This window comes from Podarcis liolepis, assembly GCF_965112155.1.
Source record: "Podarcis liolepis genome assembly, chromosome: 2".
NCBI classification, from domain to species: Eukaryota; Metazoa; Chordata; class Lepidosauria; order Squamata; family Lacertidae; genus Podarcis; species Podarcis liolepis.
Genome location: NC_139555.1, coordinates 38131898 through 38149919, shown reverse-complemented (window position 1 = coordinate 38149919; position 18022 = coordinate 38131898). Strand labels below are relative to the sequence as shown.

At 44.9% G+C, this 18022-nt stretch overlaps 2 protein-coding genes across 5 annotated transcripts in view; one reads left to right on the top strand and one right to left on the bottom strand.

Moving 5' to 3' along the window:
• The window catches only part of GLP2R (glucagon like peptide 2 receptor), a 39774-nt gene extending 32350 nt beyond the window's left edge, over positions 1-7424 (bottom strand). Inside the window, exon 1 of one of the 4 annotated variants that reach the window (XM_083490641.1) lies at positions 7152-7424. The gene's annotated coding sequence lies outside the window, so the exon portion shown is untranslated. Of the gene's footprint in view, positions 1-3150; positions 3193-4502; positions 4628-7151 lie in introns of those variants that run through there. The other 3 variants (XM_083490645.1, XM_083490642.1, XM_083490640.1) reach the window with 3 other exon arrangements.
• GSG1L2 (GSG1 like 2) lies at positions 5415-17648 on the top strand. Its single transcript, XM_083490657.1, has 5 exons — positions 5415-6348; positions 12607-12654; positions 14123-14275; positions 15306-15417; positions 16909-17648. The coding sequence occupies exons 1-5, from the start codon at positions 6051-6053 to the stop codon at positions 17198-17200; spliced, it is 903 nt and encodes a 300-aa protein (XP_083346783.1). The 5' UTR covers positions 5415-6050; the 3' UTR covers positions 17201-17648.
• Positions 17649-18022: the final 374 nt, after the last annotated feature.

Below are 18022 nucleotides of genomic sequence, written 5' to 3'. Positions count from 1 at the left end.
CATACAACACGTGTGTGTTTGAAGCTTGATGGCCACTTTGCTTATTGAAAAGCAGCTTCAGGAGGGAGTGATTTAGAGCACAGAAGGGTTTTTTTGGGAGGGGAGATTATACCCACAGGCCAATTTTCAGCTCCAAATCATGCTCATTCAAGGTGCTGTCACTCATGCTGTGTTCCAGACCAGCAAACTTTGCTGCAAACCTGAACATGGAACTTGTAGTGGGGGCTGGTGGGGTTGGCTTTTTTTGGAAGATTTAGAATATTGTCCAAAAGAACCCATCCCATTGCTTCTCTGCTCTGTTTCCCCATCCTAAAGCTGCTGAAGTAGAGTCTGGCCTTCAGCACGAGTCCATCATCCATTCCATATCGACTGTTTTCTATCAAATTATTCCACAGACCAGCATGATCCCAAGTATAATCAGAGTCAGAGGTCCGGTCTTCCTCACTCTAACCTTAATGGCAGCCAGCCACTGAATTGCTCCCCACCATCGAACTGCTGCACACACCACTTTCCTTGGACTATTAGCAGAAAGCCCAGCTGCAGGCCTTCGTTAAGAAGCCCTGCCAGGCAGGTGTATAGAACCCTGCTGAATAAACATTGCTAGTTTCCAAAAATAACATTTAAGTACTCTTAAATTTTGCAAATCAAGTGTATCTATGCAAACGTTGGGTAATTTGTATAATGTAGTCTGATGAGATTTGGGTTTTGGCGAGTGCAACAAAGTGTAGAAAGTTCAGTAGAGAACTCTGCCCTACGAATTAGTACCCCTATATCTGTGGGAAGTCTAATGAAGCACAGTATGTTCTGTAAGCTCTTGATATGTGTCACAGCCTTAACTCCTGACTCCAAAAGGTGGGGGAAATAATTAGGTAGTAGCTATTTTTGCACTGATCTTGACTAATAGGGTGGAATTGGTTGAAAATGGAGGCTGATTGGCAAATGGGGAGAAAACATTCATTACGCGAGTTTTCAAAAGAAAGGGAAGGCGTGGGAACAATGTAATAAGGAAAGCGGACATGAACAAAGTCTTTAAATGAGCGGCGTTTGAATTTCAAAAGGCCAGATTAAGGTGGTCGGGGGGGGGCATGGAGCAATTCCCCCAAATAAGGTCCCCCTTCTCTGAAAAGGAACACCCAAAGTAAAATACAACAAAAGAATAATATTTTAATAAAAACTAACAAATTTGTAGGAAGCACTACATTTCCCTAGTCCAGCTGATTTATATGTCCTTCTGTATCTTCACAAAAAGCCATGTGGGGTAGGTCAGGCCAGGCCATGGATGGTCCTGTGGTTTAGAACTGGAAGCTCCCACTTTCATCTCATTACTTATATAAGGACAGTGAAGGAAGACAATCTAGGCATCTGTAGGCAACCTGCAGCTCTCAACCTAATGAGCCAGAGGGGAGAGGCATGATTTTTGCATGCCCCTCGGCCTGCACCATTGGCAGGGGCCAACCTAACCAACCCCTAGGTATGCCCCTGAGGGTGACCAGGAAGAGCACCTAAAACCCAGCTACCCACTTCCTTTTCTCTATCTTAAAATGTCTTCCTGGAAAGACATCTTGGCCTGAGGCAGGAAAAGTAACATGGGTGCTTATGCTCACATCTTTTCCTGACTTAATTTGGGAGTAACTGGAAATCAGCATAAGGAGATCCATCTTGTCACTTGCCACTTGGTTGGTGGACACGTTCTACAAGGTGTAACCAGGGCAGAGGTACTTTATGTCTTGTAGGGTTGCCAGCCTGGCTGATGGTTAGGAAAACTAAATGAAAAGGCACCCACGGAAAGCATTGTCTTAATGAGTCTGTTAAAGATGCAAAAGTGAGCATGCTTTTATGCAATGAAAGGAAGGGAAGGGGGGGTAGAAAGAGACTAATGTGGCACCACCAGGAGTTTTGTAACGATAAGGAATCTCAGGGAAGACACAGAGAAGCACAGGCATAAAACGAACTGCAATTAGAAAGAGTTGTTAGCATTAGGAAGGAGGATTTTTAAAGGCGCATTAAAGGAGGCTGAAGAATTGGGTGCAGGGGAATTCTATCAGACATGGCTGTGCCTCATTTCTCAAATGTTCCGGAATATGTGTTTGGTAAATCAGTACAGAGAACAGGAGTGTCATTTATCTCATGCTGTACACTGCCGCAAGCCTCTATATTGAACGTTGAATTCATATGTTCCACAGGTCTGGGACATGTTTTCCTTGGTTTGGGGAAGGGGATGGCAGCAGCCAAACACAGCCGGTTGCTGTGTAATCTGCATAACCCACTGGGAGGCAGGGGTATTCGTTTGATCGGCATTGGCAATAGATCTACAGTGAGATTGTTATTATTCTAGTATTTATTTATACCCCTCCTCCCCCCCCCCCAATTTGGGATTCAATGTGCCTTACACAAATTAAACAAGCTAAAACTGTAGAAAAGACCATCAAAATGTCATTGAACCCCAACAGAATTAAAGTAATATTAAAAGATCCACAATAAAAACATCACAGCAACAGCTCTTTCCTCAGAAACATTTGGTTCCCAAAGGCCTGCTGGAATAGAAGGACAGCAAGGAGGAAGCCAGTCCAACTTCTCAAGGACACACAGAGAAGGGCACACAATCCCCCCCCCCCACAACACAATAGCTTGGGTGAGATGTTCCAGACCTTAATAGCACTTCCACGATGCTAAATGCTCTCTGCACAGATGGCTAAGATCAGGGATGGGAACCTGTGACCCTCCAGATGTTGTTGGACCACATCCTAACCACTGGCCATGCCAGCTGGGAATGATGGATGTTAGAGCCCAACACCAGCTGGGAGGCCACTGGTCCCTGCCTAAGAACATCAAGGGTATGCAAGATCTCACATACTTCTTTTAAGTACCATGTAGTCATACAGAAACAGGAGTGTGATACAATCTCTTTTTCTAACCAAGGCAATAGCTCACTATCTTCCTTGATTTATCTTTGTTTGTCAACTGAAGATCACCCATACTGCAGCGACCTCTTCATCTGAAAACCACAAAACAATCTTGCGGCATCTTAAAAACGAATAGAATTTGTTGCGGCTTTAAAGTTTCACAAACCTGTTGCTTTTGCTACAATAGTCATGGAATTACCCCCTCCAGACATTTTGTCATTAATTTATTTTTTAATTATATTCTCACCTTTATAGAGGATTTCAATTTGTCTCTGAGACTGCCCAGCTTCAGCGTTGTGAGAAAATCAAGTGATCCCAGACCTGAGTAGAATTGTCACGTGAACATAATTCAGGCTTCTATATAGCCACTTCCTGTTCACCAGTGGTGAGTAAAAACAAATTCCAGGTGACCAAGTGGGGGGAGGGGCAAAGCTTTGGGGGTTTTGTCCTAATTGGAGTAATTAGCCACTCATGGTTAACAAATATGTGCCTGGGTTACTTTTGTGGCTTTGTTTGCAATGCATTAAACGGAGGCACACTGAATTAATTGTGCACACTGAATTAATTGCACCCGCTGCTGCAGACCTGTGTTAAAAGCTCTGCCAAGAAACTGAATATAACCTTTTAAAGGGCTAAATGGGCCATACAAACCATAAGATGGAGAGGTCAGAGGGCTGACCTTTAATGTCAAATGGAGCACATGGAGAGGGGAGCAAAATCACCGAACAGCCATTTCCCCTTAGCCCCACTCCGATAATGAAAGTGAAGTGGTCTAGGGGCAGGCCCAAGATATTTTGCTGCTTGAGGCAAAGGACAAACATGCCCCTCCCTCAGTTCCACACACAGAAATTGATTGGCATGAGCGTTGAATCTTACTTGAGCACTGGGAATGGGGCATTCTCCTTTGCCAGGAGGACAGCTGATTAAGTTAGTGGAGGAAAGGATAGGCTGTTTAGCATACACAACCCTGTTCTCCAACACCTTAATGGCAGCACCACCATCACCCGCATTTGATGCCTGAGGCAGCTGCCTCATTTTGCCTAAAGTGGAGGACTGGCCTTGCTTGGGGGGAAACGGCTAAACGCATCCCAGAGTAGAAAGGTCAGATTGGGAGGGAGTCAGATTTTACTGCCCCATCCCTTCTATTTGACACAAAAAGTACACAGACACTTTGTGGCCAAACAGATCAATTCAGGGAGATCTAGTCACTGCCCCCAAATCAACTAAAGTTACTAGAGCAAGTATGTGGAGGCTAAACCAAAGTTCAACACACCACAGTGCCTAAATTAGCTAAAACAGCAAAAAAGAAAAGCAAAGAAAAGTTTATTGGCTTGGCATTTAATTTGAGCTCCTTTTCCCCTTTTCTTTTGCAGTCTTCCTAATGTTTGCCTCACTTGCAAATTACGCACTCCTACAGTTTTTGTTTTCCCCAGTGCCTGTACTCACTCCCACACCACCTCCAAGTTTAGGCCGTATATAACTAGAAAACATCATGTTTAAAAATATAATGCCACGGCGAAAACATGGGCACTGTACATTACTACTGGATCAGGGAGAAAAACAGTGTTTGGTTTGTTCAAGCCGTGATGTAATACTTACACTAAATGGATAAGTGCAGAAGGAAAAGGGGATTAAACAAAAATCCCAAGGAAATGAATCTGTTATGAAGAATCCCTGATCGTCCATTACTTGCGGTGACCTTGAACAAATCAGTGTCTCTCAGCTCCGGCTTTATAAAATGGGAATAGAAATGTTATTGGAAAGCCTGCAATAATTAACTTGGCCCACAATCTTAAACTGATGTTTGAGGGTTTAATCAAATGGAAGTAGTGGCGTAGCGTGGGGGGTGCAGGGGGGGCCGGCCGCACCGGGCGCAACATCTGGGGGTTAGGGTTAGGGGGCGCAAATCCACGGGTTAGGGGGCACAAATTACTTGCCTTGCCCCGGGTGCTGACAACCCACGCTACGCCACTGAATGGAAGCGCCATCTCCTCCTGTAGTTCTAAAATCCAAGTGCTCTGACTGCGCAATTTTATGTGTATTTACTCAAGAGGTACAGTCCATGAAATTCAATGGGGCTCGCTTCTCAGAAATTGTGCAGCAAGGCTTAACTGAGGGCAGATCCACACCATACATTTAAAAAGGACATTCAGTGCACACTGAAATTACATGGTTCCCCCTCACCTGGGAACTGTAGTTTCCCCCTCACAGAGCTACACTTCCTAGTAACCTTAACAAACTACAGCTCCCTGGATTCTTTGAGTGAAACCACATGCTTTAAATGTGCACTGGATGTCCCACACCCTAAGTCCTACATCACACTGGCTCTTTCCCATGCTACTTCCCTGGGCTCCAAGGTGTGCAGCACTGCCAGGACTTATGCAGATGGTGCGAAACTTGACTTTCCAAACAAACAAAGCATTGGCACCTTTCCCAAGATAGTCAGGAAAGCAAGTCCTCCTGTGTTTACTTTGCACTTAAGTAAGAGAAGTGTGCGTGTGTTTTCATTCTTCGCTCCCCTTGCCCGCATTTCCTTCCTCACCTTTCCCAAGCCTGATCCCTGCCTCTGTGTGGTTTTGGGTCTCAGCTTTCCAGCGCTGTGGCGCGTGACTTGATAAAAGTGATTACTCGTGGGGCTGGCGCCTGTTTGCAGCTTTTCACCTGGCGCTCTGTCTCCTTATCCCACCCCCCCGTGCTTTTTTTTTGAGGGGGGGGGAGGGTGGCTGGGTTCCCATTGCTCCGCGGGGAAAGAAATACACTCTGTATGCTCAGAGGCATTCTTGGAGAGCCTCCTCGCGCTGAGCTCAGGCAGAGGCGGCAGGTTTTTGAGGCTCAGCCCTCTTCATCCCCGGCTCCCATCCTGCGCTGAGGGAGGGGGCGGGAAGGAGGCGTCTTGGCAGCTCTGCCCACCTGCTCGCCTCACCTTCAGAAACGGCCAGCGGCAGCCTGGTGACTGGCTGGATGCTGCGGGGGGAACCGGCGATTTGAGAGCGGGGTTGTTTTTTTCCACCAGCAGGGGCTTAGCCAAGAGGCGCGCGGCAGCAGCCCGGGGGTGCCTCTCGCTCCCGCCTCCCTCCCGTGCGCCCCGTCCCGTCCTCGCTCGGCGTCGTTGGATGCAGCCTCGGCAAGGCGGCAGTCCTCAGCGCGATGGGGGTGGACCGGCGGCAGCGAGCCTCGGCGGCGCTCTCGCTCAGCTGCCTGTCGCTCACCTTCTCCATCACCGCCTTCAGCAGCAGCTACTGGTGCGAAGGGACCCGCAAAGTGGCCAAGCCCATGTGCAGCGAGCTCCGAGGGGGCACCCACTGCATCCGCTTCAACACCTCCGGGGGCCCCAACGACAGCAACGTGGTCCAGTACATCTGGGAGACCGGAGACGACAAGTTCGTCGACCGGAAGTTTCACGCGGGCATCTGGTACTCTTGCGAGGAGCTGCTCCTCGGAGACGGTGAGTGGCGACCTCCCCGTCGGGGCAGCAGGGACTAGTGGTGAGCCGGGGGGGGGCAGCTGGAGAGGAGGACCGTCTGGTGTGTCTTAAGGGAGCGGAGGCTCCTTTCCGAGGCGGGGCTGCGCCGGGGATGGGGAATGGGGGTCTTTCAATGACATCCCGCGCGGCCCCCGGCAAGTCACTTTGAGCCTCACTTTTCCCATCTGTAAAACGGGAACAAGAGCTTACGCGCCCTGGGGTATTGGAGCGCAAACAAGCTATGTTGCTTCTGAAGCACAATTTGCTTTAAAAGAAATGGCTAGTAATGAAGTGTAATCGTCAAAGGCTTCTTTGTGGGTTAATAGGGAGGATACGATCCGTTGTAGTGGTATGGCATTCTTTGTTGAGTTGTTATCCCCCCCCCCTCATGTCACATTTCTGTCTTAAGCTCGCTTATCACAATTCCCCTCCAATTCCGATGGGGTGGGATGAGGGACACACCGTCTGTCCCCCACGCCCAGCACTGGCTCATAAAGGAAAGGTTACCCCAACAATATAACACAGACCGAGGTATTTGGAGCCAATAGTAGGAGGAACTCGATATTTAAAGTGTGCAGGAGAAATAGTTAAGCAGAACTCATGTGGCATTAACTCTGCTCCCTTTTTTAAAAAAAAATAAGTGGAAATAGGTTTTTAAAAGAAGTAGTAATAAATGATTCTGTGATAAATAATAGTAAACTCATTAACACGCACACAGTAGTATTCTGGAGCAAAAGGGAGTCTTAAGACAATGGCACAGATAAAGGAGAAAACGTTTTACTTACTCAGAAGAGTTTCAGTGTGGAAAATCAGTGCTGGTACAGCAGCAAAGGATCAGCATCGTGGCTGCGTTAGGAAATCAAAAGTTTGCAACAGAGTGGGAAGATATATTACTCCTAGTTATTTTTCCCCCTATGTAAATATAACTGCTGATCCAACCAATTCTGTCTTGATGAAAAACTGCCTCTTTAAACTCCACATACCTCACCAAAACATTACTAGAAGGAGCATTTCACCAGAACTGCATATTGTCCTAGGGTGGAATTAAACTTTACAAGTGCAATGTGGGATTTCCAACCCCATTTTTTTTTCAACTGCAGGAGGGATGTTTCAGAGACCTAGACTAGTAGGGGGTGTTTAACCCTAATTCTCCCCTAAAAATGACCCCCTCACCTGGTTGCTGTAATCATTTTTCCCGAGCGAGAGGCAAAGTTGATTTGTGGGAAGATGTCCAAACTTCTAGGGGTAAGGTTGTATAAATTTGAGTGATATCCCTTATTTCCAAAAGAAAAGGAGGAGGAAGACTATTTACAGGAAGCTTGTTTTTTGAAGTCTAATGGTAAAAGCTAACATATTTGTTAGTTGTGTGTCATTTTTTTAATAGCACTTCCTCCAGCCACAGGAAGTCCACTCAGTTTCCTTGTTCTCATGATGACACCTTTCCTGTGGGAGAACAGATTCTTTCCTGGGGACAATAACTTGATTTGTTGCATAGAAGCGATAGTAAGCACCCTGTGCATGCCATCAATCCCCCTTAGACATCTGTCGAGATGGCATTTGTACACTGACATTCATCTTCAGAAACACCACCAGTGTAATCTTGTTTTTTGTTTAATTTGCTTGAAATGATGAAGAGAGCAGCAGCTCTTGACAGCTACTCCAGAAACCAAATTGAGGCTTCAGAAAGAAGCATGGGAGGGGAGAGGGGGGGAAGAGCAGCATCTCTCTATCAAGAGGAAGATGCGGAGAGGAAAAGTGAAGGATCATCTCCACATCCACACTGAAGCATCTTTAATTTCCAAGGCATCACTGTGCTGTTATTCTACTTAAAAGGAATTAATGGCTACTAGTCATGGTGCTTATGTTCTGATAAACAGTCCCTGAGAATCACAAGTGAGGAGAGTTATCAAGTCTTGCATGTGGGCTTCCCATAGGAATCTGGTTGGCTGTTGTGAAGACAGGGTGCTGGGCTAGTTGGAGCTTTGGCCAGATCCAGCAGGGCCCTTCTGTGTTCACAGGACAATAAATAAACACCTGCTGTTTTTATTTTGAGATTCTGTGTTGCACACCTGTGTTTAGAGTGTATGAGAAGTGGCTGGTGGTTTTAGATAAAATGGGCTGTTCAAGAGACAAACCCTTCTCTCTCCCTCTTCCTCCCAGGTGAATGTGTGCACAGCATTTTGTGGGTTGTTATGCTCTCTTTCATATTCCTATATGGGGAAAGAACCAAAGCACAATGTGTGCTCCCCATGGAGACTGGACTGTGTGTTTGTTGTTGTTTAGTCATTTAGTCATGTCCAACTCTTCATGACCCCATGGACCAGAGTATGCAAGGCACTTCTGTCTTCCACTGCCTCCCGCAGTTTGGTCAAACTCATGCTGGTAGCTTCGAGAACACTATCCAACCATCTCGTCCTCTGTCGTCAACTTCTCCTTGTGCCCTCCATCTTTCCCAACATCAGGGTCTTTTCCAGGGAGTCTTCTCTTCTCATGAGGTGGCCAAAGTATTGGAGCCTCAGCTTCAAGATCTGTCCTTCCAGTGAGCACTCAGGGCTGATTTCCTTAAGAATGGAGAGGTTTGATCCATGGGACTCTCAAGAGTAAGACCAGCCAATTTGCTGAACAGGGCTGCTTGTGTCCATCAGTGAACTCTCATTCCTACCAAAAGGGTCGTGCATCACAGAGAAGCACCCAGGAAAGCATTCTCCAGTCTTCTACCCCAAACCAACAAGAAAGTCAAAGACACCCCCCTCTCCATTGAAATCCCCATTGTCATGATTCAAACAGAAGATGGCTCATTCAGTAGAGCATGAGACTCTTTATCCCAAAGTCACTGGGCAAAAGATTCCTATGTTAAATGATTCTTCTGGTCCCCTTCCAATGCTACAGTTCTATAATTCCTGTTTTCTTCCTTGGCACCATCCTCTTGCCTCATTCTCCCTTAATATAAATTAATAGTTGTTGTTAAATAAGTGTCCCCCATGACGCTCTTAGTTTGCAATTCAGTACCCAAGAGAAATACCAACTGAAGTCAATGGGGCTTTCTTCTGAGAGTCCATATGCTTTTACCTTCTCCTAGTAGTTTTAGTGGGGAGGGGAATGAAAGAGAGAAGGGAGGTCAACTGGGAAGCCTGGACAAAACATTACCTTCAAAGGAGAAATGGGTTAGGGAGAGAAACAATGATTAACTCTACCTTGGATATTACAGCAAAGCTGTGGAATAAGAGTTGGATTCAGCTGTGCAACAACAGATCCTATTGAATTCACAGTATATTTTTCATAGGATACCTGTGGTTCAGATACATGTTTTCACCTGATGATGGAAACATGGTTTTTATTGTTCCGTGAGTGGGTTTGGATCTGATGTGTAAGTTGATAGCGTTTTCAGTAGCATTCTGCCTAAAAATTATGAGGGTTCATGCTTAAGACCCATGTTTTTGTGCCATGGCAATGCTGGGAAGCATAAGATCCATAATTTTTACAGTATGATCTGTGAATTTTGCAGTGCAATCTGTAACCATAGACGTGATCTGTGATTTAATGATGTTTCAGAGGAGTGGTCCCTTGTAAAAATAATGGAAATTCAAGGGGATCTTTTTTGTTTTGTTTTTGTTTAGTGGAGCCAATGTTATGGACAGCTGTGCACATATAATGTGGATGTGCTTTTTGCAGAAAATTTAAAACCAAACAATCTACGCAGCTTTATTCACAGCTGTGCTGCTGAGTACGTGTACACTTAAAAATAACACACACAAAATGAAGTGGCTGACCATTCAGCCTCAACAGCAAAGATCAGGAAATGTAGAACAATTTCTTTATTTTTATCCACAGAGCCACTCCCCCTACCTGAGGTGATGGTGGAAGTTGCCAGAACCAATTCAGCCACTCCCACCAGCCAAGAATTAAGTCATGTATGAGTTGCTGGCTTAAAACACAGTGAGGCTGTTTTTTCTCTCACTGTGTTTCAGATTGAACTACATGCTGGTATATATATTGGCATAGTCTGATGTGTATTGAAACCTCTTGCTCCATGTACACACTAGTGGGTGGAGACAGGGCAGGGATATCTTAACCCAATGCACATTACAGTACCAATATTTGCCAACATTACTAGGGTTGGCAAAAATGTGTAGTCCTTTCCCCCACCTTTGTTTTTAGTCTGATTTGTGCTGTTATAAACTTCTGTCACTGGTTTTAAGTAGCACTGTTCTCTGTGTACAGGTATGCATAGCTTTAGAGTTTTCCTCTATTTCTCAGTGTTTTGTACTGAAACTTACCTAAAATGTGCTCAAAATGATCCTGTGCTTTGGCAACCATTTTGGACGGTGCATGGATCCTAGCAGATCCCCAGCTTTGCTGACCTTTGTCACCAGCTCTGCTTCCAGTGAATTCTTCTATTTAAGAACTCAGGCCAATTCCAAACAACTTTCTGCTTCTGCGACTGGCAGGGAAAGCTTCCCCCAAACAATCCTCAGAAATGTAGTTTACCCCTCCCAGAGCCACAATTCCAAGCACCCTTCACAAACTACAGTTTCCATGATTATTATGTTAAAGTGGAACGAGAGTGCTTTAAATGGATGGTGTGGATATGACCTCACATAATTATAGGTACTTCTTCAAGTAATTGCTTTTTGTTTCTTTCCTGGGCTTGCAGCTAGACTTAAGTTTGGCTGCATTTATACAACACCTTCAAATTAGAAGATGTTTCACATGATGCTAGAAGTCAAGGTGTGCTGAGAAGCTTACTGCCTAAGCATTAACAGTGACAGTGATGGGGTGGGAGGGGGCAAATGTTCAGAGCCATGTGTAGTGGTGGAGTTGAATTCGGAAGGGTTAGAATTGCCCAAATTTTGTGGCGTGCCACTTGCATGAATAATTTGTCACATGGTACTCTACCCACACTGTTCCATTTCCAGCATCCACCTACGTGGGTAACTAGCTGCACAAACTGGGCCAGTGCAATGACACAATCATAGAGATGGCCACCAAGAGAGAACTCCTCAGAGGGATAAATGGGCAAAATATGACTGACACATGGGCCGGAGTTTTAGCGGGAGGGGAAATCGGAACTCAGAAATTCTGGTGGGAAATACAGCAAGATTTGGCAACAGCCTGGCTCTGAAGTTAGAAGAGAAGGAAGGGGTGTAGAAGGAAGCAGAACTTGCCTCTGGCAGTCAGGTTTGGTAGGGGGTATTGGGGATCTAGGATAGTAGTCAGAGACAAAACTAGAAATTTTGGATTGGAATAAAGTGAAGTGTTAGTGGTGAAAAATAATATTTGGGAATCACTTGAAGTCAGGTCCAATGGCATTTATAAGAACATTTAGGGTACATAAAAAAGTTCTGCAAATGTTGCCCATTAATAGTGCTCCTGAAGTTTGTGTGTATAACTTGTGTTGCGCTTCCATAGACTGGGAGGTGATCAGCTAGACTGAGAATTTGAAAACTGTTGGATTTCAACTTGACTCCCCCAGTATTTGACCAGTGCAAGAGATGTGGCTCAGCTGGTAGTGTAGGAAACCCTTAGTCTTAGGTTTGTGGGTTTGAGCACCACATTGGGCAGAAGCTTCCTGCATTGCAATGGATTGGACCAGGTAACTCTCATGGTCCATCCCAACTCTATAGCTGTATGATCCCATAATTCAAAGTATACAGACTGCTCATCTCTTTTTAAGATACATGTGAACAGTGATGGAGTGGCTGAGTGTGCATTTTAAAGGGACAAGTGGTGAAAATGAGGGGGAAAAGGTGGAGATAGGCCATGGCTCAGTGGCAGAGCATCTGCTTTGCATGCACAAGGTCCCAGGTTCAATCCCCAGCATCTCCAGGTAGGGAATTCCTTCTGTTTGAAACCCCTGAGAGCCTCTGCAAGAGCTGGATAGACCAATGGTCTGGCAGCTTCCTATTTTCCTTGAAGGCACAGCTTGTGGAGCATGCACAAATACGAAAATATCATGCAAGAAGCAGCCCTGCCTCTGCTTTGTTTTATAGGCACAAAGTGGGATGCCTGTTCTTTTAATCCCCCCCGGGGGGGGTGCGTTCCAAATAACACTGCAGCATTTTAGCTCAGCGCGCTGGCTTCCCCTACCATCTGCTTACAGCTCCCTTCTTGTTGCTTGTGGGAGGCTGTGTTCCTATAAGCCTTGGGAAGGTGGGAAGGCTAAGCTGGCTGATGAGATGCTCAGGTTTTTTCCCCCTTCCAAACTATAATTTGAAAGTGTACATTTTATATGCCTTATAGGTGAGAAATGTAGAAGTTTTATCAGCCTGACACCCCCGGCGGATCGAGGTAATTATATGCTGTCACTAATTCAAGTTTCTGCTCTTTCTATCTTTATGTTCGGTGTTCTGAGTCATGGGAAACACAACCCTAGAATAAATATATCCCCGTTTCTATGGGACAAACAGTGGCTCAAATCCACGTATTCTGAATGTTTGCCAAATTTGGTATCTGCGCGTATTTGTGGTGGGATTATTTATTCTAGCTCTAGTGCATATTACCTTAGATAATTCCCAAAGAAACCCGAACTCAGTTTAGAAGCTGAAGCCCAAGGTGCTTGAAAATGTTTAGGAAATGGTGGCGTCCTCCGCAGGGTGGTGGGGAATAGTTTTGGGAAAGCTAGCACCTTTTGCTTCCATTCATCCTTCTGGAAAATGACTCTAGCTGTGTGCATGCTGCTGTCTTCTCTGTGTCCAGTACGCTCCCGCTGCTGGTTTTGAAAGAGATATACACACAACATTAGCTGCAATCCTTGTTTATCCTGTGCCTATCCTGTCGTTTCTTAGGAAATGCTATGCTTGGATCTGTTTTTCTCCAAACCAGCTTCAATCCGAAGTGAGAAAAAGAGCAACCCCACTCTATTTTAAGCAGGGACTGTGTAAGCAGCCTCTGTCTTGGACAAGAAGTTGTGTCTCCAGGCTGAGTTTAAAGTAGTCAAATTTTGTAGGCATGGGGATTTCAGCGAGAGGAGCTGGCATGGCAAACTACACCTGTTGAAATTCTTTCTTCTGGCTCACTTGGCTAAGGAAATCTACAGTGGGGGATGGGGGGTGGACCTGGCTGCTCCCCATAGCCTTCCTCAAGTTAGCGTACAGCTCAGGAGACTGAGGCTGTGTACACATTACCAGCTAGGTAAAGTGCAGCTAGGTCCTTCTTTTTCTCTATTCAGATTGAAGCTTGTTTTGGGGGGAAACTCATCAAAACACAGCATTTCATAATAAACTACAAGATAGATACGAATTGTGGCTAATGTCACGTGATTCCCAAGGTGGTAGTGAGAGCACCCTGGATGAAGAGTAACCAGGAGTGTGCGTGCAGCTGGATGTGATTTGTGCTCATACTGTATTGTGATGGTCATTGGCTATAAACAATAAAATTTGTTGATTAGTTGTTTGCAGCTAGACTTCCTGCTTAAGGTAGGTTGGGATGCAAATAGAGGATCTGACATACTCAGCCCCACTATGCTCATAATGCAGCTGTAACTGTACTGGAGCAAGTTGCTCTGTTCCATTGCACATATCCTGGCACATTCCTATGGACTGGGGTTTAAGGATTCAAGATGAACTTCTCCTGCACCATCTGTGAAAACTCAGTGATAACCAGCTCCAGTAAAAATCAGTTGAAGCCACAGTAAAGGGCAGGGCCGCAACTGTTTTAACTATATGTGCATATATTGACAGCTTAATGGATACAGAATGGGGGGGGGGAGTCTTGGGGCATCTAGGATTCTCAGAGCTGCTGACCTTTGTTGTTCCAGGGGTCCTGTGGCTCTCCATTGCGGCAGAGCTCCTCTACATTGCTTTGCTTCTGATGGGCGTCGCTCTCATGTTGATTGAAATTTGCTATTCCATCAGCATGCTAGATGCGCTGAAGCTCAATGCGTTTGCTGCAATCTTCACCGTCCTGGCAGGTATTTTATTATTACTTATTAAATTTATATAAGCAGTCTTCCTCCTGAAGGAGCCCACCTCTATCATTGAAAACATCAACAACAGTATACAACCAAAACTCTTAAAAACAGTTCAAAAACAACCCTCTAAAGATCGGTTTAGAACTTCTAAGTAACAATCACTGAATGTAACAGCTAATAATTTCAGGGATGCTAGGAAACAGATCTTTCAGCCAGAGTAAACAAGAATGTTTTTAGGTTCTTCCTAAAAGTTAATGATGAAGTAGGCAGGTGCACCTGAGACCTTGGAGAGCTGCTGCCAGTCAGAGGAGACAAAACTAGGCTAAATGGGTGACTAGTTGAAATGGTGTGAGGCAGCTGCCTGTGTCAAAATCTAAGTATGTCACTAAGTATCTAAGACATCTAAGTATGTCACTTCCTGGAATATGCCCCATGCAGCAGCTGTGACTTTGGGCTTGAATTCTGCAATCCTTATGGTCCACTTCTCATTGTGTCCTTCAGTTTGTGCAATGGCCTCATACCAAATAAATCCAGTTGGGTGGATTAGTTGTGTGCCCCTCACCTGCCTCCGTATGAGAGGGGCTTTATCTTTATCTTCCTTATTCAGTCAAGTATGAACCATCAGGAGCTAAGCCTTTTCAGGCAGACAGGCTTAAGGTCTGGAGAAAAGGTGAAGCCTCAACATTATTTGTCACAAATCTCTATCTAATGACAACAGAATTCATTTGGTATTGAGCAGCTGAAGAGATTACTGACTTTGAGATGTTCTGTCAACCTCCCCCCCCCCCCCCGCCGCCACCCCCGGAATTTCACCTAGTGCTTCTACAAGCCTGGGTATACATTTGAGTTTTAAAAATGTTTTTAGATGTTCTTAACTGTATTTGTTTTATCTTTATTGCATGATGTGTGTTTTTTAACTGTTTGCTCCTTTGGGCTGCTTTGGGAGGGGGGGCAGGAAATCAACCTGATGGATCTGCAAACGTGAATTAAAAAGAGGTTCCCGCTAACAAAGCTTTGTGAAATATTTCAGGTCTCCTGGGAATGGTGGCTCACATGATGTATACAACTGTATTTCAAATGACCGTCAATCTTGGTCCAGAGGACTGGCGCCCACAGACCTGGGATTATGGCTGGTCCTACTGGTAAGCTTGTGGAGGGGCAGTGGGGGGAAACATAACAACAAATGGATGAACATGACCCACCAATCATTCTGATTGTTTGGTTAAATTGGGGGCTAGTTGTGCAAAAGAGAAAAGAAAAGGGCCTCCACACACTTGCTTTTCAAGTACCAAATAAATATGGAACCAGCTAACAGAAGTAGATATGTAGAAAGAGCCAAGTATCATGAAGAAACTGTCTAGTCAGTTTCCTACTCCAGACACCTATGGTTCCCTTTCTGCTTAGTCGATGAGGCGTTAGTGACCAGGGAAGCACAGAAGAAAACAACCACTGCGGTCCTCCAGATGAGAGAGCCTGTGAAATCTTCTCCAGTTTGTAAAGAGGCAGCACACAATAGAGTTTGCCACAGGCCTGGGGAGGTTTCAAACTTCCAATGGTATCCCAAAGTACCTTGGGCCAGTGTGAGTATTTGCCTGTGCAGTCACTTTAGAGGAAGAGCGCAGCCAGTAATATACCTGGTTGGGAATCACCCATGTGACCAGCGCAGAAAGCATGGCAGCTTGCATTCTGATTGGCTATGTAGCAGAAAATAGCCACAGCCATTGTGTGTTCTCTGATTAGGTGGGATCCTGCAGTGGATTAGAAAGAAGCTCTAAATGATAGAAACGGCAGCAAAGGAAACAGCATTTAAAAAGCTGACACTATGGAGGGGTAGAGGTGTCTGTGGACAGGGTTGGAGGTTCAGCCTCCCTTCTCAGAAGCATGTCTTTCACACTGAAATGTTGATGGGTGGACTAGAAAGTATTAACTACAAAAGCATAATGAATGCAGTGCTTTTGCATGGTCCTTGGGAAAGGGCTGTGGCTCAGTGGTAGAGCATCTGCTTTGCATGCAGAAGGTCTCAGGTTCGATCTTTGGCATTTTCAGGTAGGTCAGGGCTAGACTCCCTCCCTGAAACCATGGAGAGCTGCTGCCAGTCAGTGTCCACCATACTGAGCTAGCCTAGATAGACCCAGTGTGCTGATAGCTTCTTGTGTCTGCTCTTTTGAAAATGCTCACCATACCCAGCAACAGGTTGTGTGCTGGTGGTGATGTTTTTAAACGGAAGCTCCATTTTCAGTCTATGGGCTGCACAAAAACAGCTACGCAGCTACGTGTGTGTAGTGCAGAAGCACTTTTAAAAGCAAACAAGGTGTGCGAGTGTGTATGGGCATGTTCACATTACCAGCTTCAAACACAGGAAGGTTGTTTTTTCTCTGTGTTTCCATTTGCATGTCATTGCACACACAAGTTGCCTACTGACTGTCCACAGCAGCAGATGGAGTGGGGGCATGGAAGTCTTCACATGGCTTATGTGTTTTCAAATCAGATAGAGGCTGGTTTGGGTGAAAGCATATCAAAACAGAACATTTCTCAAGAAACTATAGGTGTGGGTTGTGGTTAACATTGGGGCTTTACAAACCAGTGTTGGGAGCACTGCCATTTTGTTCATGATCTTGTTGTTTTCTTGACAGTCTTGCCTGGGGCTCGTTTGCCTGCTGTATGGCTTCCTCAGTGACCACAATGAACAGATACACAAAAACTATTCTGGAATTTAAGTATAAACAGAAAAAACTGGAGAGAAGTTTAAAGGCTAAATCCAAGTCTTCCGATCCAGAAAAGGCTTGGACAATGTACATCAACACCATCCACAGCACAACCGGGGACTTGATGCATCACCTGACAGACATTCACAGTCCGACTACTCCTACAACATTTGCAGAATTAAATAATATCCCCATGGCGCATTGTGAAGAATATTGCTAAACAATGTGACAGAGGGTTCCCCCCTCTTATTTGCTTCCATTTTTTCTTTTTTTTGGAAATAACCAGTGTTTACTTGATGCATTCTTCTGTATGTCAAGGATTGATGTTCTAACTGCAGGACATTTTGGTGACTTGCCAAGAGAAGGCCAAGAAGAGAAACCTTCTTCCTTTTCAATTTCCTTTGCTTCTGTCTTGATTGAGAGTAACTTCCAGAAAGCACTAAAGTTCCACTGATTTCAGTGTGGGCTGATTTAAGCACATGCTTAACATTCCCCTTGAAATCATGCTCTAAAATTGTAAGTTTGTACCTAGTGCATTTTGAATGTGTTGTTGTTGTTGTTGTTACTACACAAAGACCAACTTTTGTACTTTTTTGGAATGTACAGTAAATGGGGAAATTATTAATGTGATTGTTCATAAGAACAATGAACAGTGAAGCTGAACTCTGCAGAGGGGTTTTCTTTTCCTTTTTTTTGAGACAAACATTTCTATTTTATCCGTTAAGTGGTTGTACCTCTTTGCTTTAAGATGCCTTTAGGGGTTTTTGCATAAGCCTCTATTGTTAGGACTAAGTTTGATAAACTCTGAAAACAGTTTCACCTGGTAAACTTCCATGCACTTTTTAATAACATCCTTTGAGACGCCTGAAAAAGTTCTCAGAGTGAGATCATTAAGGAAACTTCATTTTGCATTCTAACTTCCTGGTGCCAAGCAATCCCATGAGCAGGTAATTATTATCTGCCTGGTAAACCTTGCCAACTGGGGTTTATACTTTTCGCTTCAGGCAAAAGTGAAGTAAACAAAAGAAGCAACTCTACATTT

What these genes read in the sequence shown, in the direction of transcription:
- GSG1L2 (XM_083490657.1), top strand. Translation starts at nt 6,051, where the DNA reads ATGGGGGTGGACCGGCGGCAGCGAGCCTCGGCGGCGCTCTCGCTCAGC. An exon ending in GACACCCCCGGCGGATCGAG is followed by an intron (nt 12,655 to 14,122) that starts GTAATTATATGC and finishes TTGTTGTTCCAG; the next exon opens with GGGTCCTGTGGCTCTCCATT. An exon ending in AATCTTCACCGTCCTGGCAG is followed by an intron (nt 14,276 to 15,305) that starts GTATTTTATTAT and finishes GAAATATTTCAG; the next exon opens with GTCTCCTGGGAATGGTGGCT.